At 41.8% G+C, this 24448-nt stretch overlaps 1 protein-coding gene across 2 annotated transcripts in view; it reads left to right on the forward strand.

Annotated features, from left to right (window-relative positions):
• LOC118418283 (chromodomain-helicase-DNA-binding protein 8-like) overlaps positions 1 to 24448 on the forward strand; it is a 48581-nt gene that overhangs the window by 14924 nt on the left and 9209 nt on the right. Inside the window, exons 4-35 of one of the 2 annotated variants that reach the window (XM_035824130.1) lie at positions 4541 to 4655; positions 5222 to 5374; positions 5672 to 5740; positions 6684 to 6745; positions 6887 to 7001; positions 7141 to 7227; positions 7685 to 7822; positions 9140 to 9267; positions 9622 to 9810; positions 13830 to 13884; positions 14003 to 14066; positions 14488 to 14600; positions 14997 to 15140; positions 15253 to 15351; positions 15575 to 15734; positions 15942 to 16084; positions 16259 to 16400; positions 16889 to 17007; positions 17308 to 17481; positions 17917 to 18096; positions 18229 to 18336; positions 18710 to 18954; positions 19376 to 19463; positions 19653 to 19764; positions 20186 to 20342; positions 20710 to 20900; positions 21534 to 21648; positions 22227 to 22293; positions 22485 to 22593; positions 23033 to 23154; positions 23446 to 23522; positions 23771 to 23979. In XM_035824130.1, the coding sequence (XP_035680023.1) occupies positions 4541 to 4655; positions 5222 to 5374; positions 5672 to 5740; positions 6684 to 6745; positions 6887 to 7001; positions 7141 to 7227; positions 7685 to 7822; positions 9140 to 9267; positions 9622 to 9810; positions 13830 to 13884; positions 14003 to 14066; positions 14488 to 14600; positions 14997 to 15140; positions 15253 to 15351; positions 15575 to 15734; positions 15942 to 16084; positions 16259 to 16400; positions 16889 to 17007; positions 17308 to 17481; positions 17917 to 18096; positions 18229 to 18336; positions 18710 to 18954; positions 19376 to 19463; positions 19653 to 19764; positions 20186 to 20342; positions 20710 to 20900; positions 21534 to 21648; positions 22227 to 22293; positions 22485 to 22593; positions 23033 to 23154; positions 23446 to 23522; positions 23771 to 23979 (4049 nt within the window). The remainder of the gene's footprint in view (positions 1 to 4540; positions 4656 to 5221; positions 5375 to 5671; positions 5741 to 6683; positions 6746 to 6886; positions 7002 to 7140; positions 7228 to 7684; positions 7823 to 9139; positions 9268 to 9621; positions 9811 to 13829; positions 13885 to 14002; positions 14067 to 14487; positions 14601 to 14996; positions 15141 to 15252; positions 15352 to 15574; positions 15735 to 15941; positions 16085 to 16258; positions 16401 to 16888; positions 17008 to 17307; positions 17482 to 17916; positions 18097 to 18228; positions 18337 to 18709; positions 18955 to 19375; positions 19464 to 19652; positions 19765 to 20185; positions 20343 to 20709; positions 20901 to 21533; positions 21649 to 22226; positions 22294 to 22484; positions 22594 to 23032; positions 23155 to 23445; positions 23523 to 23770; positions 23980 to 24448) is intronic. The other variant, XM_035824131.1, reaches the window with a different exon arrangement.

A 24448-nucleotide genomic window follows, 5' to 3' on the forward strand; every position in this document is an offset into this window, starting at 1 on the left:
CCACTTAAGTATAATCACAATCACCAGGTTGTAAGGCTAAGTAACAACTTTCGGAAAACGAAAAGTTGGTCAGTGGTTGGCTGTAGATCTGGAGGGGAGCAGGTGTAACAACTTCTCTTGCAAGTCAAACATAGATTTTGAAGAAAATTGGTCAGAACAGCATTTTCAGCTGCGATTTTCTTTATCGACTTAGCAGGTCACATAAGGGAGCATCTTCGGCCACTTTCTTTGCTTAACAAATGGACGCAACCCTGTAATGATGCACCTTATGTACAGCAATAAGAAAAAGGCACTTGCCTGATCATTGACTGGTCTCCCCAGCCCCCACTAAATTGGTTTGCAGCAGCGAAATTTGATTAGAGCCAACTTCGTCAAATTTAGCGGGGACAGCTCTTTGGGCGCGGCGGTTTGGTTTATGGACTGCGATAGGCCAGGGGAAGTATATCGTAATTGTTTCTGGAGCCGTAAATTGTTTAATGGGTCTGAGTGGGAAGTAGTGAGGGCAAGGAGATCCTCCCCCAGGGAACAGGCAGGATGATTTCCCAACACTACTTTCTTCCCATTAGCCTCCCATCTGTGGAAAAGGAAACCAAAAGAAGAACTTCAAGAGAGAGAGTCCTCATTTTCAGCAGGTGAAACCCGCCATTAGAAGTGGGTGGCAGAGGTGGTGGTTGCTGCTGGACTCCCCATCGCTTTTCTCATGCTAATGATCTTAGCGCGTTGTGGGAGGGAGCTGTACCCTGCAGCTCTCATGACGTAAATGGAATAAGACAAGCTCGACCTGGCCAATCAGAGCAAAGATGGAGACTGATCTGCCAGCGGTGATGCTCTGTTTTCCCCTCAACACACCCCAAGAAATATCTGATACTATCTAGCCTTAGCGGTTTCTCTAAAATTGAGTTATGGAAGAGGAGGTATAGATCTGTCTAAAGGATAGTGCATAGGGCACATAATTCCAAATATTAGCTATTCAACCCTGGTTGGTAAAATGAAGAGGTCACTCCCCTTGTGTATAAGTAGAATTCAGATGTGTGTTATCACCTGAGGGGCTGTGTCTGCAGGACACGGGACACAAGATGGATGGATGGTGTCCAGCCTGTTGTCCAGGACTGGTGCTGTAACCTCATAGGATATACTCCCTGAACAGTGCGGTCATTAAATTGTAAACAGCACTATCGTGGTATTTGTTTACCTTCAATCATCCTATGAATATGTAATGGCTGCCTTTATAGTTTCTATTTTGGAATGATGAAAAAGTGAAGAATTTCTCTCATTTGAGCAAGAAAGAAGACCAAATATGCCCCGCCCATTCAACATGTAACAATTGGGTATAGGATGGGTAAACAATATTTATGGTACTGTATGTTTCCTCTGGGACAAAACTATATTAATTTCGTTCCTGGCGAATTGTAATCAAACATTATAAGTTGATGATGTAAACACAAGAAGGACAGAGAAAAGAACCCTTGATATGCAACCTCTGTTGATAAGTGACCATGGGATTGACCCATACAGTAACTTCAAATATCTATGTAACCAGATATTTATGTTAAAAGCTGATATGTATGATGTTACATCCAATGATTCTTCAGACGCTATTAATAGACCTTTCTACAATCAATCTGAACATGCTATTTGTTTGATGTTAGGATTAAAAAGAATCATTTGTGTGGTAGCATTTCAACAGTATGCTGATTTACAGTGAGGCTAGCAAGTATTTCCAGCTGTCTCTGGGGGTCAACCTGAAATCCACACCCTGTAGTCTGACCTCAGGTGACCCCTATCAGCTGTAGTGTCTTGACTTCAGCCAGCCACATTCCTTAGTTGCCGTCCTCCATCCCTCACTATTTGTATCCTCTGTTGATATTGGAGAAAGTCATCATATCCCCAAATGTAGGAGAAATAGTTGTTGGTTACGGAAGTTTCTTGTTGTGTCTGTTATACTATCAGGCCGTTCAAAACCTTCAACAAATTAGTTTTGTTGGTGAATAGATCTACCGTGCATAGAAAATGTAAATCACTGGTAACAAGTGTACATGTATATCAAAATGATTGTGATTGGTTACATTTTAAAAAGGTCAAATTTCCAAACCTGGATCATCCAGAAATTTTGGCATCATATGTGCTGCGTTATTCTTCTTTGGCGGTCCAGTCTAAGGCTGTGACTCATTGAGTTCCTTTCCGTTTTCCCAAAACAGCCAGTAAAGTGCTGTGTAGGTATTAGGTGTTAGGCCACTTCAGGGGACCAACACTGTACATGATCCAGGCGATACTATTTTCTGCTATATTCTCTCATGTTTCAATTTTTTCTTTATTTTGATGTCTTTAGATGCAAAGAAACACACCAGAAAAACAATTCCATTCACTACCTGGAAATTCCCCCCTTTTCCACACATCCACCCATAGTCTAGACAGATGGATACTGTGGATATCCTCTCCAACAGGGACTGTGTGAAGTTAAACCCCATTAACCCTCATTCATTACCATCACCAGGAAGTGTTAAGGCCATCTTTTGATGCTCCCACCTAATAGATAACAGGAGATTAATAGACTCACAGATAGGTCTCTCTTGAAGGTAGACGTTTTATAATGTTCGATGCTCCTATTTGTAATGTGTTATAGATGGGGATGGAAAGAAGGAAGAAGTGGTTTCTAGAAAAGGAAAGGAAGCGTGGAGGAAGTTTGTTTCTCAAGCTGCCCAGAAACAGTGATGAGTTGCCTGAGAGATGGGTGAATTATGAAGGGGTCATAGGTTATTTATCGATGTTGCCATTCCATTGATCCTGGGTAATGTGTTAAGCACAGGGAGGACTCCTGGCTTATTGGATGTCCAAGTTCCGTCAAAGGTGAATTTTTCTTGTGGAATGTAGGTCAGCTGCAAATGTCAAGAAGTGACAGAACTGAAAATGCCACCAAGCAGGATGTTTCCATAGGAATTAGAGTGACACAAATGCAAAATGAAATACATCAATCCTTCATGAACTGGTTAGAATATAGTATTCTGTATGTTTGGACACGAATACACAGTTTACTGCCTTTTTTTCAAACAAGCTCTGTTAGAAATCCATTGCTTCTGTTACCGTACCTGTTTTGTGATTCGCATTTTTGAGCAAGGCTGTCATATAGTCTATAGTAATCTCTGTCCTGATATGATAAAGTGCCTCCTCCTAACCTCTTTATTTATAATTTGATTATCATTGTGACAGAATCTATTTCATGGTAGATTATTATGATGCATTTGCTACATCTGCGAGTTAATGTTTGGAACCTTCCACAGTCCTTGTGTGGAAATTGTGGCCATGAATCACTGAGATAAAGATTTTTCTTCTTGCCAAATCAAGTTTGCCGTATAGATAAGAATAAGTTATGTTACTGAGTGGCCATTAAAAAGTAGTTTATCATCTTGCCAAGTGCAGGATCATATACCCTTGCAGCAGAAAAGCCCCAGAGTATTCCATAATTGCTGGCTTGCAAAAATGCCACATGGTGTGCACATATGAAATATTGCAGTCATTTTGCGACATTTGTCACTTGTAACTGTTGACCTAGAATTCCAGCAGCTTTGCGAAGTGGTGGATGGCAGGGATCAGGCCCTGTAATGCCTGGTGGGGCTTGTAAAGCAGCTGGCCAGGAGCTTAAATCTGCCACCCAAGATCCGTGATAGATGGTGGAGGAGGAAAGCCATCACTCCAGCGACTACTTGTCCTTAATTGCGGCTCTCCCAACGCTTTTAAGAAGTGTTGGCATTGCCATCCATCTCTGGGTGTGCGATGGGGAGCTCCGGTCGTGCGAAATGAGTGGTAGTTGTGCAGATAGAGCCATTACACTGTTTTCCTTTCTCGGCGTGTCGGGACTCTAAATGGATCTGGCAGGATATCTCTCCTGGTGGGGCCAGAATCAATAATTGCTGTATGGCTCAATATTGCTGTGATAAATTTTACATTAGAGAGGGACCAGCTTGGACGGTGGCCCGCTGGAACAATTGGAAGTGTCAATGAGTGTGCACTGCTGACACAACAGGATTCAGCCACAGAAATGAAAGGCATTAAATGTAGCTCAGCCCTCGGTAATTCCGCCGATGGGCGGCAGGGGAATTTGGTTCCAGTTCCTTATGGTGTATTTTAGTGTTATTGGTTTTCTTCGAGACGAGGTAGGTGTGAACTGAATTCAGATCGTAACATACCTCTCAAAGCGACTATTTTACAGTTGGTCTAGTGCCTGATCTTTTGAAGCAGAAAAGGTTAAAGCTGTGCTACATTTCACACATTGTCCCAGTTTTATTTCTTTGTGTTATTAACTTGGTGTATAATTGATGATCCTCTAAGTATTACTTAAAGTCTGTTGAAGTGTAATAAAGGTCTGGGGAGAGATTAGGGTGCAGGGATTTGAGTCGCCAAATAGGCCCATCTGGCCAGATGGCTGATGGTGTGTGGCTTGCACATTGCCAGGAGCCATCAGTGTGTTTTGTGGTCTCAGCGAATTTTGGGGTGGCCGATATTGGCAGGTGACGTGATGAACTGTGTTGCCCTTTGTCCTCAGGCCTCCAGCCACATTATTCAAGGGCAAGAAGCGAAAAAGAAAGGATGACTCGGACGGATCGGATCTTGATGCGACGCCTCCGCCGTCCCCCAGTGCCGAGGATAGCCTGGTGGAGGTAAGGGTGAAACATGCACCATTTTATTAGAAGAAAGAAAAAAGAAATCAAACCTTTAAAACATATACTCTTCTCACAACATCTTACTTATAAGATATAATTGTCCTGCACAACATGCTGCGGGATGTCTAATCTAAAGAATCTTGAACTGAGACCCCAGGCAGTTTTCCAGTTGTCAAAGTTTATTGTAGATGTTAGTTGTGAGACGTTCCATATCAAGTAAAATGCCATTATCGGGGTACTCTTGCAGTCCAACTAGTTTGGAAGTGCAACACTATTGCCCTTCATAATTGCCATTCCTCTGGCATGTATTGATTTGGCAGTGCAGACAGCAATAGAAATCCACTTATGGACAATTAAGGATATCTGTGGTATGATCAGTTATCTTTTTGCTACATTGGTAAAGCCCCAGATCTAATTGGCCTGGGGTGCTAAAACTTGGATCAATCGATTGCCACCTCGATAATGCTGTAAGAGCTATATCCCATTCCCTACCGAAAAGGGGCCTAATTTTCTGCTTCAAATGCGTTCTCCAATTCTTTGTTGTGCTCGATCCCGTCCCCCAGAAGCGGCGCTCCACGCGGAACGTGAAGCGGAAGACCTACATCGATGATTTCCATCTGTCCGGTGACGAGGAGGAGCCTGTGGTGGATGTTGTGTCAGGAGGAGGAGGGGATGTCACCTTCCAGCAGCCCATACCATTCTATGTGGTAAGGAACGTGAGTGTTGACTTCCACACTGTTACTGATGCATGGGAAACCGCAGGACATACTGGGACTGAAATTTAAATGTCTTATACATCTTACATATGTACCCCAAGTGGAATAAGAGACAAAAACAAGGACAATTTGTAAGGTATGGACGAACTTAGAAGCTAGAATGTAGATTGAAAAAAGGACTGCACACTTTTAGAAGGACACTTTCATTCCTGATCTCTCAGAGAGTTGGTACTGTACTGTAGCCATTAAAGATTGGTAAAATTGACCAGGATTCATTTTTTTTTTGCTTTTCTTCAGGAAAATCCTAATGAGGATGATGCTGTCATTGTGGAGAAGATCCTGTCCTACAGGCTTCACAAAGATGAGGTAAGTTAATATCTTAATTGTAGTACTCTTTAGTGTGAGCTTATATATTGAATACCAATATTTTGCTTTTTCATCCATCCCAGCTACTGTTCTAGGAAAATTATTAGTGCACTCATAGTTGTCTTTCTGTCATTGGTCTCCAAAGGTCTTACAGAGAGAGCTCTATATCAAGATATCTCTGTACATTTAGTTAAATCTTGACAAAATTGTTGATGGTTTCATAATCACGACCTACACAAAGTATCCACGGCAAATTCATGAAACCTGTGAATATGTCTCCCTGATATTACTACTGTACTACAGTATTGTGTCAACCACAAATTCAAATCTGTGAAAACCTCCCTTTCCTTGTTACCACGAAGTAATACCACCACAAAAGTAAATGAATTTATAGTGTACCACTTGATTGTGGTTAACGAAACCCACCTGCACACCCTCAGGTTGACCTGCCAGAGGAAGGAAACAGGTGTCAGGGTCACACTTGTTAGAGTGTCAAGGTTAGCAGGGCTGTGTATGCAGGGGCTGTCAGTCATCCCTTGGCAACTGGTAGCTCAGGGCTATTTTGTTTCAGATGCTGTTACAGATATGGTGACTTGGATATTTCTGGCAAATGAATGTCAACTTTTGAAAGTGTGTGAAATTCGAAAGACTACCAGCAAATTGGTTGTTGACATTTTTTGAACAGTCGGGGCCAGAAAAGTGTTGTGGAGTGTTGTGACTGATAGGAAAATTGTTTTCAAATAAAACTAGGCAAGAGAAGATGGCTTTGAGGAAAACCATTGAAGCAACTTTAATCATGTAAAAAAAACTTTTTCTGTAAGTAATACTTACAGAAAAGTTTTTTTTTTACATGATTCAGTTTTAAAATGTAAAGAAAGAAGAGGGCCCCAAAGATCCATTCTTATCGGATTTATCCTGTATTTTCTTCTCTTCCCTTCTATAGCACTCCACTGAAGAAGCACAACAACCAGGGACAGAACAGTACTATGTGAAGTACAAGAATTTGTAAGTGATCTTTTAGCATCTTTTCTTTTGTGCAAATTTCTTGAGTAAATCCTTTGTGTAATTCCATCGACATAATCCCATCTTGTTCTTTGATCATTTGTTATATACTAACAAGGCAACATGAACTGCCTTCCCCTTTAGCTCGTATCTTCATTGCGAGTGGAAGACAGTGCCTGAACTGGAGAAGGACAAGAGAATTCACCAGAAAATCAAGCGTTTCTGGGCCAAGCGCTCCACAGTGAATGTGTTTGAACAGGTAAAAGAGTTTTCTTCTTGTTTGTAGCTTACCTTTGTATAAATCATTATGTCAATCTTTGCACTAGAAATTTCATATAGGCTGAGACTATATACAGAAAGATCAATTTGTTCATGTTTGTGCTTTGTGTTTTCCTCAGTTTGATGAAGACCCATTCAACCCAGACTATGTGGAAGTGGACAGAGTGTTGGACATGGCGACCAATACAGACCCCAACAATGGACAGGTAATGTTCTTGGTACTTGTAAACTCTGACATTCTTCTTCAATATCTCAATTCATTTAGTTATATCATTACAGTTTTCTTACTTTGTCAAGGTAGGAGTAGTCCCGTAGCCTCTTTTGAGACCGTAGTGGTTTGTTATTTACAATGTCTAAGGCATGATATAGGAAGACGGGGCCCATTCATCTCCTTCCAGCACGTTTACTACCCCAACAGAAGCCAATTTTTAAGGCTTGGTGGAGTTAGGAAAGATGTGTTAAATGCCTGTCCCAAGGATGTGACATGTAGCCAAGAATGCCAAGAATCAACCTCTCAATTTTGTGTTCACTAGCCTAGCGACTTGGCCATTTGATGAACTTTGCTGGTTGGCTTGGTTGTGGGAGGATCTAAGTTAAGTAAGAGCACTAATTTTTGGTATATCCAATTTTGAAACTTTGATTATATTATTGTATCTCCCCCAGCCTGTGACACACTACCTGGTGAAGTGGCAGCAGCTGCCTTATGAGGATAGTACCTGGGAACTGGAGGAGGACATTGACACCAACAAGCTAGAACAGTACCACTACTTCAAACAGCCTCCAGCACCAGAAGATCGGGAGGTAAGGGGTCCATCAAAGCACTTCAGGCCCTGAAACCTAATGTGTGATGGGAGAGTGCTCTTCAAGACTGATGTTCGCATTCGTTGGTACATTATTGCTCCTGAAGCAAGTGCCTCGTCAGAGAATCACGTTAAAATTGGCCTTCAGCAAGAAAGACACTTCGTGTAAAGTGTTGTAGAATGTCTGAAATCGAAGTTTAGTTCCAATATTGTAATGGTTTATGGTTAATGGTTAAAAATCAATGGACAGGACGAGGCTGCAGTGTGCATTATGAATGAAGGGATGGTTGAGAGACAGCATGGAAATAAAGTATTAGAGCTCAAAATTCAGGTTTGGTACTGGTTCACTGATTCACCTAACCTAAGAATTGAGGTCAACAACAAAAAATTGGCAAACAGAAAGATGAAGTGGAATGTCAGCAAAAGCTGCCTTAAGATTCAAGGTTTGAAAAATTGCCATGAACCTTACTTATGACAGCTATCTTCAAAATTTGAAACAAGTTAGTATTGCAACAAAGGATTTAATATTTTATCGGGCACACGTAAATGTCAAGAATGTGCTTTATACTTGTGTACAATAGTACTTTAAAGTACATAGCCTACACCAATATCTAGGTGCACCGGTGCACCCACGGTCAAAAACCAGATGCACAAAAGTGCATATGCGCCAGTATTTAAAGTGTTGAATGAGAAAGTTGCACTTTGTCTAGATGGTTGGTTAATCATCATCACCTATAGCAGAGGCAGGCCACCGTTGCGTTTCACAGCTTGGTGCTCATAATACAGTAGGTAATGGTGCTGTTGGAATTACCTGGGGTATTTCCTAATTGCTGTGTTTGACAGTGGTGCCAGCATGCATAGTTAAAATGGTTGCTCTAATGACGTGTGCGACATACAGTCTTGATTTGTTGTAATAACTGATGCAGTTGTTACTAATGCATAATTTTGTACCTGACCCAAAAAAAGATGGTCAAAACTAGAAAGGCAACATTTGGAAAAAAAAATGCAGGATGTTTCCTTCCCAGTTTTTTTAAGCTACTCGCACACAATTCTATACCATATGGCTTGACCCTGAGGTGTTGCGAAAAAGTCCACTCTATATTTGGTGCAACAGCTACTATTTTGTTCATGTTTAATGCAACAGCTACTATTTTGTTTATATTTGCTGTAACAGCTAATATGTCATTAATATGATGTAAGCTCTAATCTCTGATTGTTTCATGATAGAAGAATATGCCAGCAAAATCTGTACATCTTCAGAAATGCTGCAACTTGATGATTGTTCTTGTATTGAAATTCCTTTCTTATCTGTTGCCAGGCTAAGCCTCGCCCGGAGCCAGAGTCGTGGCATCAGCTGGATCCGAACGTGACCTACAAAAATGACAACAAGCTTCGAGAGTACCAGATGGAAGGTGTCAACTGGCTCCTCTTCAACTGGTACAACAGGTGGGGCCATATCAGACATCACAGATCAGACTTTCAACCAAATATGTCAAGGAGATTCAGGAGTACGAATTGTTCCATCCTGGTGTTTATTTGTTGTAGTAACTTGTTCTGTGAAAGGGAAAAATCACGAAATGGACATTTTTAATGAACTAGTAGCATGCTGCAGAGAAAGTTTTGTTACACTCTACATGTGTGGATGTTGGAAAGACCAATAACACTTCCTGCTCTGCACAGTTACTGATCTGTCAGTCTTCAGCTGGAAACACAGCATTTTTGACCTATGTTATACTCCAGCTTCATTTATGTCTGGATGTCTTGAGCAAGTCTTAAACTGCCCTTTCTTCCGTCTACTAGGCGTAACTGTATACTTGCTGATGAGATGGGCCTGGGAAAGACAGTCCAGTCTATCACCTTCCTGAAGGAAATCCAGGAACAGGGCATCCTGGGACCCTTCCTCATCATTGCCCCACTCTCCACCATTGCAAACTGGCAACGGGAGTTCGAGACATGGACGAACGTCAACGTAGTGGTGTATCATGGAAGGTAAGACCTGTCCTAAAGACTAAAAGAGCTATAAGAGGTTTGTTTCAACTTGTTGCTTCAAACTTGAGTGTAATCATACTATTGTGGGAACAGAAAATTGTTTAAGAACTAGAAAGGCCGACATTTGCTTAGGAGCAAATACAGCATATTTCAGCCATAGCTTTTCCCATACAACATTTAACTGTCTCAAATAACCCCTGCTCGAAAATGGAACATTTAGGGGCACACCCCAGTTTCTCGCCCCCATTGAAACGTATAGTTAATAGACTATTTTTAACGACGCCGTATTTCCAAACAAAATTTTCCCCGGGAACTACACCTATACAGTATACAGGAAGTAAAAATGTACCATCTGGTCTAACATATCTGATTTGCAAGAAAATTGTAGGACCTAAAATCTCACAATATCCTAATGAATTTCGAAAGCCCGTAGCGATGACATTATCGGTCAAGCTGCCCGGGGCGCTTCACTGTTTGCGTCCTCGGAGCGATACCCGGAAGCCAAGATGTGTCGACAAAAACTTACCAAAAACAACATATAGGGGTCGAAGTTTATACTAGCAGCGGATCCGCTACGCTAATTTTACACTGAGTAACTGGGCACTAAGGGACTGGTCGATATTTAGCGGGGGGGGCGGTCGTCGGGGGGGAGGATGGGCCTAGGAAAAAAAATTGAGCCAGGGGGAGGGCCTAGGAAAAAAAAAAATTGAGCGGGGGGGAGGGCCTAGGAAAAATTTTTTGCTCGGACTATCAGTGAAATTTGTTCGTCAAAATGCCAGAAATGGCTTTTCGGAGGGTCAAGATTTCAAAATTTCCCAGGCCTCAACAAGGCCCCGGCAAGGCAAAAAAAAAAGTTGGAGGCTTCGGCGCTCCACATGCTGAAAATTCGCTCAGTATTCACTCAGTAATATTTTCCTGCCGCGCCTTTGACTCTATCTCTGTTAAACACCGCTACAACGTTGTAAAACTATTGATGTTATAATAGTATTTACCATTTTAACGCTGGTATAAAGGTGGACGGAGAAAATATCAGTCAAATTTGTTTACCTTTCTTTTGAAGCTGGCGCGGCAAAGACATGAAGCCGAAGTTCATACCGGACGTGGTAGACTATTTTCAGAGTTCTACTGTATGGTATAATAAGTTCTCGATAAAGTTACCAAAATGCGACGTAAAAAGTGTACTTCCGGTTTGCAATGCCACCATTCAGTCACGGTGACAAAATTCAGCGCCTTGGAAAAACTTGCATATCTTGCCAACATCTGTGCACCAACACATGTCGGTATTTTCCTAAGATTTTACCGAAAAAAATGACAGGAAAAAGCCTCTTTTCTTTCATAATTTTGAATGAAGACGACTGGTGAAAAAGTAAATGCACGTGCTGTTTGTAAAACCGACGGTGAGACTCAAATCAAACGCACGCAGTACAAGACGTGCCCAACCCGATTCGCATGTGGGAAATGTTGTTATACGTGTCGTTACCATGACAACAGCCTTGGCTGCAGTCTTTAGATATACCGATTAGACAGGGCGTGCCACTTTATGCGAAAAATCGAATTAACTTGCGACCAATCACAGCCAGCAGCGGCTCCAACAAAGGCGGTAACATAACGTCAATGAAGAAGAGGCACGAAACTTTGCGAAAATAAACCGAGAAACTGCGATGTTTGGGACTGGATAACATACACAAGTATCTCGCTAAGGCGTCGACCTGTCAAGAAGTGGACGACGCGGAAACTATTGCTTCTACTACAACTAAGTTGAGGGACAACGACAAGGGGCAGCGGAGCAGTCAGGGCTGACACCGATCGCGAGGAAACGATGCCAAGGCCGCGGTGGACGGCTCGACTGTCGAGTCCGTCTAAAATCCAATAAAAATGGCGCGAATGGCTTCGTCACATCGGAGACGAGTGTTGGGTGACGTGTGTTTACAGTTTGCACCAGGAGAAAAACATTCTTTAACGCTTCCTTTGTTGATAGTTTTTAAACTATGAAAATAGGAAGCGTGACTACTGAGAAAAGAATATGAACTAACCATGGAGCTTTTATCTGATAAAAGCTCCTTGAACTAACGTGTCGGATTCGTCATAAATTCCAATTTCACGTTAAATGCATTTTAAATCGTACAAGGTCTGGGTGATTCCGATCGGAGTTTGCAGGCATTGCAAATTAGAATCGTGAATAAAAGCGAATGTTACCGAATAAATAGTATCATAATATTTCTTTTGTCATGCTTGTTCATTTGCTTACGCGCCTTCAACAATAAAAGTGGCATAATACAGACATAAAGTTATCATGTTGCTGCAACATCGTGCTGGCAAAATGTATGTTTATTCATATAAACATTGCACAGGTAACACAATTGTTTAGATTTACAGTTCAAAACCTTCTAACGATAAATATTGATGAGGAAATAATCATTCTCGCCATTGTTAAACTTACTTATCAAATCTAAACTGGCCAATTTTCCCGCGATTTCCGCCAAGTAACATTTCCTCGATTGTCTCAACTTACCCTGCCAAAGTCAAATCTGCCGAAAATGAATGATATTGCTACGCGGAATGTTGGCAAATTCATCGACAAAGACATGTACTCTGACGTTCAAGGAACGCGTACCTTCTGCTACCGTCCAAATGACCTTGTCGTTAACTCCAAATTCTCGCAAAAAAAACTATTTTATATATACATGTATATATATAAAACCGGGCGTAAGGTGACATTCGTCCGCTGTGTTGTCAAGATATGCACGTGTTTCTATATAAACGGGGTTGGAAGGCCCCGCTATTGAATATTAATTAGACTTCGTCTTCCTTTTCGCTGATTGGCTGGCTCGTTAAATTCATTTAACTTGCACGTGCGGGGCTCTGCGGGGTGACGTCACGGCAAAAGGCCGAAAGAAAACCAATTTTCCCTCAGAAAAGTGCTGAAATTTACTGTATATAGTAAAGCGCTGGTTGCAAGTTAGCAATTTACGTGTTTGTAAGCATAAGTCCGTGAGATTTCTGAAACAACAGCAGTTCTGTGATAAACGGAACCTTCTAAAAACGTACGGAGCTAACAGCGCAGGGAAAATATACCATCGCATCACAGAAATGCCCCTAAAAACTGATACAATAAGCCTTCTGAATAGCCCAAAGTGCAAGAGTTTCCCCCAACGGTGCTCTGCCCCTGGACCCTGCCGGGCCGGGGCCTTCGGCGTTCTTCGGTGGACCCCGGGCCCCGTGTGCCGACGCTGTAAAAAAATTCTGGCGGGAACACTGCAGTATATAGGGAATCGTGAGGCCCCGCTTATGAATATTAATTAGCTTTCGCCCTCTTCGCGCACAGGTGTGGGCTCCGTGCGGGGTCACGGAAGGTCACGTCAGGAGGCCAAAAGAAAACAAATTTCCCATCAGAAAAGTGCCAAAATTAATCATTTTAAAGTAGTTTATGTCAAAACTTTTACTTGGATCATTTTACCAACTATCTAATGCCTATCTACACCAAATTTCAGGCCATTCCATTGTAAGACCAGTGTACAGGGGGCCAAAATATACCGTTTTGGTCTTAAGATGACCCAAAAACCTTAATAAAATCATTTAAAAGAGAGATATGGGAAAAATGAAAAAAAAAGTCCGAGGGTATTGGCCCACTCTACCCTTGTGCCAAATTTCAAGTCATTCGGTTGAGGAACAACGGAGATACCGTGTTCTGAAGATTTGACAGGAGAAAGAAGAAAGAAGAAACATTACGAATACAATATATTTCACCATACCTATGGTATGGCTGAAATATAAAAATGGAATTGTTTAGGTATGTGTTCAGTAAGGAAATTTTATATATGTCGATGAAGGTCAGACATCCAGGTAATAAGATACGCCAAAAAGCAGTTACTCAAGCAACTGGATAGGATTTTGGAAACGGTCAGATGTTTCAAACAGCCATCGGGCGTCTTTCATCAGTGTCACTGGAGTAACTGCTTTTTGGCGTAAAATTTTTTCAGCATTTCTTACATGGAGCCTTTGTTTTCTTACCTTTCCAGCTCTGCTAGCAGGCAGATGATCCACCGATATGAGATGTTCCACAGGGATGAGCTGGTAAATATGGACAAAGTTTATACAGTATTCTGTCTATATAGTCATTCTATTGATGCAACACATTTTTGCAATATCAGAAGTGTGTCCAAATTAATCCTATATTGGTTTTATTTTTCAGGGCAATATTATTCCAGAATGCTACAAGTTCCAGTCACTCATCACAACATATGAGGTTATCATCTGTAAGTGTACTGTTTTGTAGTCATGCATATTTGTATTCTGTGTTCATTTGTATTTTGTGTCAGTTTGTCATTTGTGTTGATCAGAAGAGCCTCCATGCATTTCTGTAAAGGACTACAGATGTATGACAGAAATGCCATAAAGTGACCTCCAGGGGTCATCTAGAAGTAGAACATGCTTTGGTTTTCATTAAGTTGTAAATACTGTATGGCTCTAGTTGTACAAGGATAACAGGGTTTCCGGAACCCAAGAAAATAGTTTTTCCCCCTTTTTTGAGCAAAAAGACACAAGTTGACTTATTATATAAAGGATAATGTACTGAAGTGTTAGCTGTTTGTTTAGTGCAAGAAGTTCAAAGTCCTTGGAATGTCATAAACTTGACGTCAGGAGCCACAGTCCTAATGAAGAAACTTTCCTCCCCAGCCGACTGTCTGGAGCTGCGTGACATCCCGTGGAGGGCTGTCATCATTGATGAGGCTCACCGACTGAAGAACAGGAACTGCAAACTGCTGGAGGGACTCAAGATTCTAGACTTGGTAAGTTTAATGTCTGTGAGGGGAACAAATGAAGGGATTTTCTTAGCAGCCATAACAGCTCTCTGTTTGAAGAGAACAGGTTTATAAGTAATCATTAAAATATTTTGTTTTTGTAGAGGGAATAAACTAGCAATAATTGTCAATTCTATCGAAAAAAAAGCACTGAGGAATCCTAATGAAATAGCAAAATAAGAAATATAACAGCAGAACTGAACCAATAGTTACAAAAGTAACTTGCATAACTTCTTTAAATGAAATAAAAAATCATCAACACATGATATAGTTATACACATGGGTGGTAATATGAAAGCAAGAATTAAATGGTATCTTTCTCACATGCAGTAACAAAGCCATTGTCTCACAGCACAACTGTTTGTGTTTGTTTCCCCACTCCAGGAACACAGAGTGTTGCTAACAGGCACCCCCTTACAGAACAATGTGGAGGAACTTTTCAGCCTGCTCAACTTCCTGGAACCTGACCAGTTTGACTCGGAGGCAGACTTCTTGTCCGAGTTTGGAGACCTTAAGACAGAAGACCAGGTCAGTAGGACCGGAGTGTACTTCTACGTTCTGCACTACTTCTACTTCTGACCTTGCATCTTAAGAATAATGGCTCAATTGACATGCCTTCTACTTGGCTGTTTTTGTCCAGGTGTCCAAGTTGCAGGCCCTCCTGAAACCCATGATGTTGAGACGACTAAAGGAGGATGTGGAAAAGAACCTGGCTCCCAAGGAGGAGACAATAATCGAGGTGAGATTGTGTAGCCTTTCATATTGGTCTGAGTAATGTGATTATTTGCTATGACTTATGTAGTTGCTGACTGTTGAACTGTTTATCTGTGCCTAAAAACTTCTGTAAGTTCCTTGCAATTCAGCCCCAGGCTGCAAAGAAAAAGTAGTTGGCCCACCCAATAATGATAATAAGATAATAGTATGAGAGCTACACTGTAAGACTGTACTTGTGTTGTCCACAGGTGGAGTTGACTAACATCCAGAAGAAGTACTACCGTGCCATCCTGGAGAGAAACTTCACCTTCCTGGCCAAGGGCTGCGGCTCCTCCTCCAACGTACCCAACCTCATGAACACCATGATGGAACTTCGCAAATGCTGCAATCACCCCTACCTCATTAATGGTTGGTCCCCAGTTCAGCTCTAATCCAATCACAACACAGAAGCACATTATCCTTGCAGTAGTAACTTCATTATGTTTCCGTGTGTGAGTGGCTAGCCATCGAATCATGCTTAAAAAATGCTGTAGATATATCAAAATCCATTCAATTGCAAAACATAACATTTCTAGAATAAGATTTTGTAACTCGATGTTTGTGACTTTGACGCAGGAGCTGAAGAGAAGATTCTGGGAGAATACAAGGACCAGCATGGTGAAAACCATGGAAAATACCTCCACTGCATGGTGCAGGCTTCAGGAAAACTTGTGCTGATAGACAAGCTGCTACCTAAACTCAGGGCAGGTGGACATAAGGTGGGCAGCAGGTCCTTTTACTAACTTCAGTACATAGTGTTTCTATCTTTACTTACAGTTGATATGTCCAACTTTGTATTAATGTAGGAAGAGGCAAGCACCATTTCCTCACGAACATATAAAAAGATATTTGTTGGTTACTTGATCATTTTGTCTCCTTCCTCCATTGTCCAGGTCCTGATTTTCTCCCAGATGGTTCGTTGTCTGGACATCCTGGAAGACTACCTGGTACAGAACGTGTACCCTTACGAGCGGATCGATGGCCGCGTCAGGGGGAACCTGCGACAGGCCGCCATCGACAGGTTCAGCAAGCCAGGTCAGTCACCTGTAAAGCTGCAGCAGTCAATATTAATTACTATTGGAAATTTATTTGTTTTCACGGTACTTCTGCAATAAAAGGAAGGAGGAGGCATGAAGGTGTTTAACTAGAGTAGTAATACATTGGAAAGGCATATTCCTGAATTCACCGTGGAGAGGTTACTACAAAAACATATAAAAAGCAACTAACGCAAAAGATTTGAAGATTGCAGTAATGAGAATTCCTTGTTAAGTGGCCATTGGTGCCAGGAAAGTTCCCCTTAATTGCTTAATATAATTAGTTGTTTTTTTATTCCTTTTCATCCATTAGACCACTTGTGGTAATTTGTGCATTTAGCCTTCGGGCATGAACATGCAATAAAGATTATTATTATTATTATTATTATTATTATTATAAACAGACAGTTGCATGTCTTTTATTTACGGAACTTGTTCTGCTGTAGCTTGAAAATTAAATGGTGTACATGAACGTTTTTGTGTTTTCAGACTCAGACAGGTTTGTGTTCTTGCTGTGTACACGAGCTGGAGGTCTGGGGATCAACCTGACAGCAGCAGACACAGTCATCATCTTCGACTCGGACTGGAACCCACAGAACGATCTCCAAGTACGTGTACAGAACTTTAAAACTTTGTGTGGAAAAATTCTGCCTTAGGTCTGGTTTTCTCTCCTTGAGAATGCCCCAGTGCTTGTGGAAAGGAATGATTTCTGTCATTCAGGGCTTTGCTTTTAGAATAAAAGTTTTGCATATCTTCACATGGTTAAAGTTGCAAAATTAGCTGTAAACTGCACTAAAAGATATTGTTGCCGCTTTTGCCACGCTTTTTGTTTCAATGTGAACCGCAAACATATAGAAATGTATTTGCTTGTGTCCTATGATAAACTATGCACGTTGTGTTCGTTGCAGGCTCAAGCCAGGTGTCATCGTATCGGCCAGTCCAAGTCAGTCAAGGTGTACAGGTTGCTGACCAGGGCCACGTACGAGAGGGACATGTTTGACCGAGCCAGTCTGAAGCTGGGGCTGGACAAGGCTGTGCTCCAGAGCATGAGGGACAATGTTTCAGGGGCCAGGGAGACACAGGTACTGTTAAGTTTCATGTTTTTTCACAGATGTAGTCATGATAAAACCCTCCTAGATGTACATCAAATTCTTCTGTTGATAGACAGTTACAGATGTAACATCGTAAAAAGGCTTCTGCTGCCATAGGGACAGTGGGTTGTTAGTATCTTTTTAGGACATGATATTGGAAAGCAAGTCCCTCTCCTTCCACAACATTTTACCTCCCCAACTGAGCCCATTTTACACCTGGTTGAAGTGAGGAAAGTGGTGTAAGGTGCCTTTCCCTAGGATGCAACGTCTAGCCAGGAAAGCTGGGAATCAATCTCATGTCTGATAGCCCAGTATCTTGGCCACTTGATGCCAAAGTAATGTTGTACTGTTCAACAATAGGTGTTCAAGTATATGATAGAATGTGGCCAACAAAGTTATCCTAACTACAATGATGTTTTCCTGCAGGAGAAACAGCAGCTGTCCAAGAAGGAGATTGAGGAGCTGCTGAGGAAGGGTGCGTACGGAGCCCTCATGGAGGACAATGATGCAGACAAGTTCTGTGAGGAGGACATTGAGCAGATCTTACAGAGGAGAACTCAAGTCATCACCATTGAGAGTGAGGGCAAGGGCTCAACTTTCGCAAAGGTACAGTGAACACTGATTTTCAGTTGATTCCCTTTGGATTTTGCAATACATATTTCCAGATGATAATTTCATTCCAGTTCAGTTTGATTGAAGGGTAAAAGGGTTAATGCACCTTTGATCCTCTCCTTGCAGGCCAGTTTTGTGTCACGTGAAAACCGTACAGACATCAACATTGACGACCCTGACTTCTGGAAGAAATGGGCCAAGAAAGCAGACTTGGACATGGAGGAGTTAAACAGGGTATATTTTATAAGTTCATCCTTTATTGCTGCTGTTTCTTTGACATTTGTTATATTGTTTGACCTTTACATTGTAATTTGTGGGGCTTAAATTTTATATGTTGTAATAAAAAGATTTAGCTGTCTCTTTGACGGTGATAAAAGTATTGTACAAATAAGATTTATCTATTAATTTCATTGCAAGACAACTTGGTTACCACTCGCATGAAAGTTGATCTCCAAGTTGACAGAGATGAAATTTGAAGATGTGGGATTTTCTGTTGAACATATATGGCAGTTAGACCCTGCAGTTTTCTGTACAGCCCCTAGATGGCTCTTCATAACCAACAAGGGCTGACTTGAAAACATGGCTGACCTTTTTTTTTCCATCACAGGATGACAGGATCATTGAGATGCCTCGTGTGCGGAAGCAGACCAAGCGGTACGCCACCAGCGCAACCGACGACATGTTGGACTTCAGTGATTCCGACACCATCGAGCCTGACGCTGAGTCGGAGGGTGGGGGAAAAGGAAAGAAGGGAAAGAAGGACAAGGGGAAGTCGTCCACCAGATCAGGACATGGCTCTGGCTGGAGTCGGGTGGAGTGCTTTAGAGTGGAGAAGAATCTGCTGGTCTATGGGTAAGAACCACTTTCAGTTATGCTGTATAAATGATGTAGCCTGTGTTTACACAACCTCTCACTGGCTGGGATTAGTGAGCCCCTTCCCAAGGGCGGCAGCAATTGTAGGGCTGGCCGGTTGGAGCGTGATTTTAGCCAGGCTAATAAATGATGTTGACAGGACAAGGTTTTGTTGTTGGGCATAAAACATTAACCTGTTCTAGATTGGAAACTTGAGAGATGTGGACAAAAAAAACCTGATGTGCAAATATGTACAACCATCCCACTATCTCAACTTCTAGGGGATAGAAGCTTTTTGATATCTTTATATGAAACAGTCCCCCTTTCTAGACTGAAAGGCTGACATGCAAACATGTGCAACGAACCCACTATGTCAAATTCCTGGGGATAAAAGGTTTTAATATCTTGTTGCTTGTTATAGATGGGGCAGGTGGTCTGACATCCTGCGTACTGGGCGCTTCAAGAGAAACCTGTCAGAGCAAGAAGTGGAGTCTATAGCCAGGACCATGGTAAGTTTACTTAGTCTTTGTTAGTATGACAATAAATGCTGATAGAATGGAGGGTACTTTTCAGGCCTTTGCTTTAGAAGATATTCATTATGCATTGAATTTCAATTCCTGATGATTGCAAAGAGCTTGCTAAAACTAGAATGGTGTTCGTATGTGTCAATCTTACAAAATTCCCATTTTCCCCTCCAGCTGATGTACTGTCTGCAGCACTACAAGGGTGATGAGAAGATCAAAGCCTTCATCTGGGACCTGATCGCTCCTCCTGTGGATGGTGCTGTCAAGAGCTACAAGAACCACTTAGGTATATTTTGTATATGATGCCATTACATTTTATCCTTGTTTCAAATATACTGTGAATTTGTTTCTTCTTTGGAGAAGGCAGTTTTCGCTGTGTTTCAAATTTCCAGATGAAACAATTCTGTGATACAGTAGTCATACATGGGAGACATATTTGCGGTGTCATGAATTTGTGGTGGTAAGATCACTGCATAGATATAAACCACAGTGGAAGTTTCAAGATTTGTAACAAAGGTGTAACAAATGTATATTAATGGAAACCTTTTTGAAATCACTTTCTGCAGTGGAAATTGCTGGTGTGTATTCTTAACTTGTAAAATGGGGCTTCTATGTTCTTCGGGTAGAAGCTCCCAATAGCTGCGTTAGAAATTGTGGGTGTCCAATGATGAAATATATCATCAACATTCTGTGGTTGTCTTGTTCAGGTCTGTCAGCTCCTGTGCCTCGTGGACGGAAGGGTAAGAAAAAGAAGGACAACAAGTCCCTGCCGACCGTAGACATGGAGTGGGCCCAGAAGATCAACACAGAGGAGCTCCTGCAGGACCCTGGGTACAAGAGGCATCTCCAACACCACTGTAATAAGTGAGTAATAGTACTAAATACACACTGTAATACTCCAGTTGGTCTTGTGTTTAGGGCTGTTGATTTAGAATCTAGAGGTTCTGAGTTTGGGTCCTTAGCAGGCCCTGATGATTTAAACATATCCTCACTCGATTAGGGTGAAAATGAGTACCAAGCTACTGTTTGAAGCATTCTTTTAGATGGGATATGAAACTGAAGGTCCAGTGATTGAGGACAGTTGCATCTTTAGCGTGTTGAAGTTACCGTGACACTTATCAAAAATAGCTGAAATCCTTCCTAGTTAGGTGATGTGCCAGGGAAACATATTACTAAGCTCAGGACAATTTGCTGAGGCACATCGTAACACAAGTTCCTGTTCGCCCCGCAGAGTGCTGCTGAGAGTACGTATGCTGTACTACCTGAAACAGGAGGTGATTGGAGAGTTCTCCGCGGCCATCTGGGGAGGCACCAACCACACCAGCCTGGACATCCAGGTGCCCATCCCCGAGGGGGAGCCTCCCATTGGCTGGTGGGACGAGGAGGCCGACAAGTCGCTCCTTATTGGGGTCTTCAAGCATGGTACGGGCACAGTGACAAAGGCTGATCCTTAAAGGGAAAACAAGTTCCTTGCAATCTAAATTTGTTTGCTACCAAAGCAGTTATTCACCATCTTGTTTTCCCTTTGAGGTTATTAAACTTGCATGGTGGATTTGGGAATCCTCAGTCAAAGCCGACCTTTTTTTTTGTTGCTTTGTCTTGGTTTGACATTGCATTAAGGTTGCGCTGTTGGGTTTGTAAAACCTGCTTTTATCTTTGTTATTGACTTCACATCTGTGTTGAGGTGCCTGCCAATGGGTTTGTTCTCATCTCAGCTTTGCTTTCTTTTATTTGGGATCTTTTTTTTAGTTATAGTTCTTAAAAGTCCTAAATCCAGAAAATTTTGTCATAACACAAGCATGAAGTTTGCTTGGTGTTTTTCTTCTGTTGAGTTTTGACTGAATTATGCATGGCATTTACAGTGTTTTTATAATGAGAATTCCAAAGATCAAACCATCTTGTGATGATTACAACCCATTGCACGCGTTAGACACTGACACAAATGTGATGTCATCGATCGATATCTGAACAAGATGTTCCCTACCTCCAATATTGGCCCAGTAGCCATGGCAATCCTTAGCTAACATTTTGTGTTTGATCCTTGTTTCCCTGGAGGCTATGAGAAGTACAGCTCCATCCGGGCGGACCCCACGCTGTGTTTCCTGTCCAGGTGTGGGCCACCGGACGGGAAGGTCATGGCTGCCGAGCAGGCCCAGGAGGACGATGATGTGTAAGTGCTTCGTTTTTTCCTTCTAGGGCTTGAAACACTGGGTGCACGTGCACTATTGGACACCCTAAATTGGAGCTGTACACCTACGTTTTACCTGTAGATCCAACAATTCATCTAGATTGTACACTATTACACAGAGTGTTCTTGACATTTTGGTGTCAAAGGATATAACTTTAGTCACATTACTTCCAATTTTGAAGGTAGTTTAAGAATTTCTGATTCTGAAGAGGCACAATATGGTTTGGTTTTTGTCACTTAATCTTCCGTGCACTGAAATTTTTAGGTTAGGTTCACCTGAGCACCAAGTTCCAAAAAAGAATTTTGAGCCCTGCCATCACTTGCCTTGTCTTAGAACTTGCAGAATGAATGCTTTGGTAGTATTTCTTTTGATAAAGTGGACAAAGCAGTGGATCAACTGTCTCCTGCTCACAGGTATTAAATTTTATGTGGACAGTTGTAGGTCCGTGAAATGTAGATTTACTTCTACTTACAAGTTGCAATGTAGGATCCCCATAATGAAGACAAAAGTATTTATAAGATGTTATGGTCCTATCTAACCAGTACTCTGTTTCACACAGGGGCTTCAATGATGATGACCAGGACCCTGAATACAAACCAAAGAGGAAGCCCTTCCAAGATGATGAGGTATGAATATAATTTGAAAGACAAAAAGAAAAATTGGTATCCTACAGATGATGAAGCAAAGTTAATTAAGCGTCGAGCATGATATTGAAAAAGAGGTTTAAGGTATAATATTAAAGTTTGATGATATTGAAGTAGATGCTAGAATGTGGAAATTCAATGGGAGTTAAACAATTGGTGCGTACCTTTCACAGGAGGATTCTGACCCTGATAGCCCGATGTACGGAGATGATGATGATGAGGACACACCTAGGAAAAGCAGGAGGCGCAGGCAGCCAATCATGGACACCATCGACCCCGCAGGTAAACTGACGTTTGAAAGTGACAGTTTTCTCGAACCTGCTCACTAAAGAGCTAACTTGCCACTTGTCGTGACTGTCAGAAAAGACAGGCGCTATGTACAGTATTTACAGCTTCCTTAAACTGAGGAAATCCAGCAAGCTCTTTTTAACAAGTACAATGAACAGCAGACCATGTCCAATCAAGCTGTCCTAGGGACTGCAACCCATTCTTGTAACAGTTTAACTCCCAGCCTCCTGGTCTGGAGGCAGTTTCTGTTATCTCACCACAGTTTAAACTCATTTGTGGTAGCTATAAATTCACAAACTACACAGTGCTAAGGGGCAAACTTCTGCCAAGCTGGCTGTTTCCTTACATTTTAGAACAGGTATTAGGAAAGCGCCCTCTGTTGGAAATATGCTAATCTGCATAGGTAATCACTACTGGAATGTTCCTTTTTCAGTCAATGATGGGAAGCTGCCATTCCCCACCCCATCGGACATGAATACCCGTCTCCGCCGTATCATCACTTCTTACCAACGAAGTCACAAGAAACAGCAACTCAAGGCTGCCATGAGGGAAAAGGTAGGTCATTATGTCATCTAAAGGGATGCAGCACTATTCCCATAGATCTCAAGCGCACAATCTTGATAACAATGTAACAAAAGGTTTGGAATAGAACTGGGATTAAGTCAGTAGTGTGGTCACTTTTTGAGACATATATGGAAACTACGTGGGAGCATCTAGCTGTATCAACTTTGAATTTATGTCTTAGGCAATAAGCCAGCATGGTCCTGGAAGAGATCCTTGTATTATCAGATTTTTATTTGATATATGAGAGGCATCGGTACATTTCTCATCATCTGTGCACCACAGAAAGAGCAGCTGCGGAAGGAACGCTTTGAGGAGGCCATCAGACAGAAGGAGCTGAGGAGAAGAGAGATGGCACAAAGGTACGCTTACAAAAATGATATCTAAGGTCACCTACAATTGCACTTACAGATCTCAGATAAAAAGCATCTGGTAGGAAATATAAGTGCCTTTGAAGGTAAAGTCATTCTCATGAAAATCTGCTTTGCAGGCATCCATGTTGCTGTTGTTTATTTGATATACATGTACCGGTCTCGACCTCCAAAGTGATGTCAGATGTGTAAGATAGGAAGGTTACATTAGTAAGAGTTTTGAAAACCTTACATTTCAGATGGTCCAGAAGAGAGGAGGCAGACTTCTATCGTGTGGTGTCCACGTTTGGCGTGGAGTTTGACCGCACCAAGCAGCAGTTTGCCTGGGACCGCTTCCGCAGCATCGCCCGGCTTGACAAGAAGTATGACCAGAACATGACGGAGTACTACCTAGCCTTCCGCTCCATGTGTGAGCGTGTCTGTGGCCGCAGGAGGAAAAGTGAGGAAGGTATGTGACCAATGAATTCTGTTTCTAAACTCTAGTTCATTATGTGTGTCAATTAATGATATCATTTGAATGGTTTTGTGTGTTTGAGTTTGGGATAATATTTACTGTGTTTATTTCTTTTGTAGTTGAGTTAAAAGTACTGCTTTATACAAGGCTAACAAAATGCTATGCGTCAGATGTCTTGAAACCCTGTGCCCACATTTTTTATTTTAATTTCATTAAGCATTTTGCTGCAATATTTCTCCCAACCATGTCCAATTTTTTCACCTCTCCATTGTACAGATGCACAACATGGTTGACATATGTTGTATACAAGATCCTCACCTCACCTATCCCTTGACCTCCTAGTGGGTCAATGGGGCGCCATGACTATTCGCTGTACTTTCCTCCTCCATCTGACTCTGTCTTCTGCTGCTCTCATAGCTTTGGCTAGGCTCAATCCAGTCCACTCACTCACTCACTCCAACAC

Source organism: Branchiostoma floridae, chromosome 6, assembly GCF_000003815.2.
Source record: "Branchiostoma floridae strain S238N-H82 chromosome 6, Bfl_VNyyK, whole genome shotgun sequence".
Taxonomy (NCBI): domain Eukaryota; kingdom Metazoa; phylum Chordata; class Leptocardii; order Amphioxiformes; family Branchiostomatidae; genus Branchiostoma; species Branchiostoma floridae.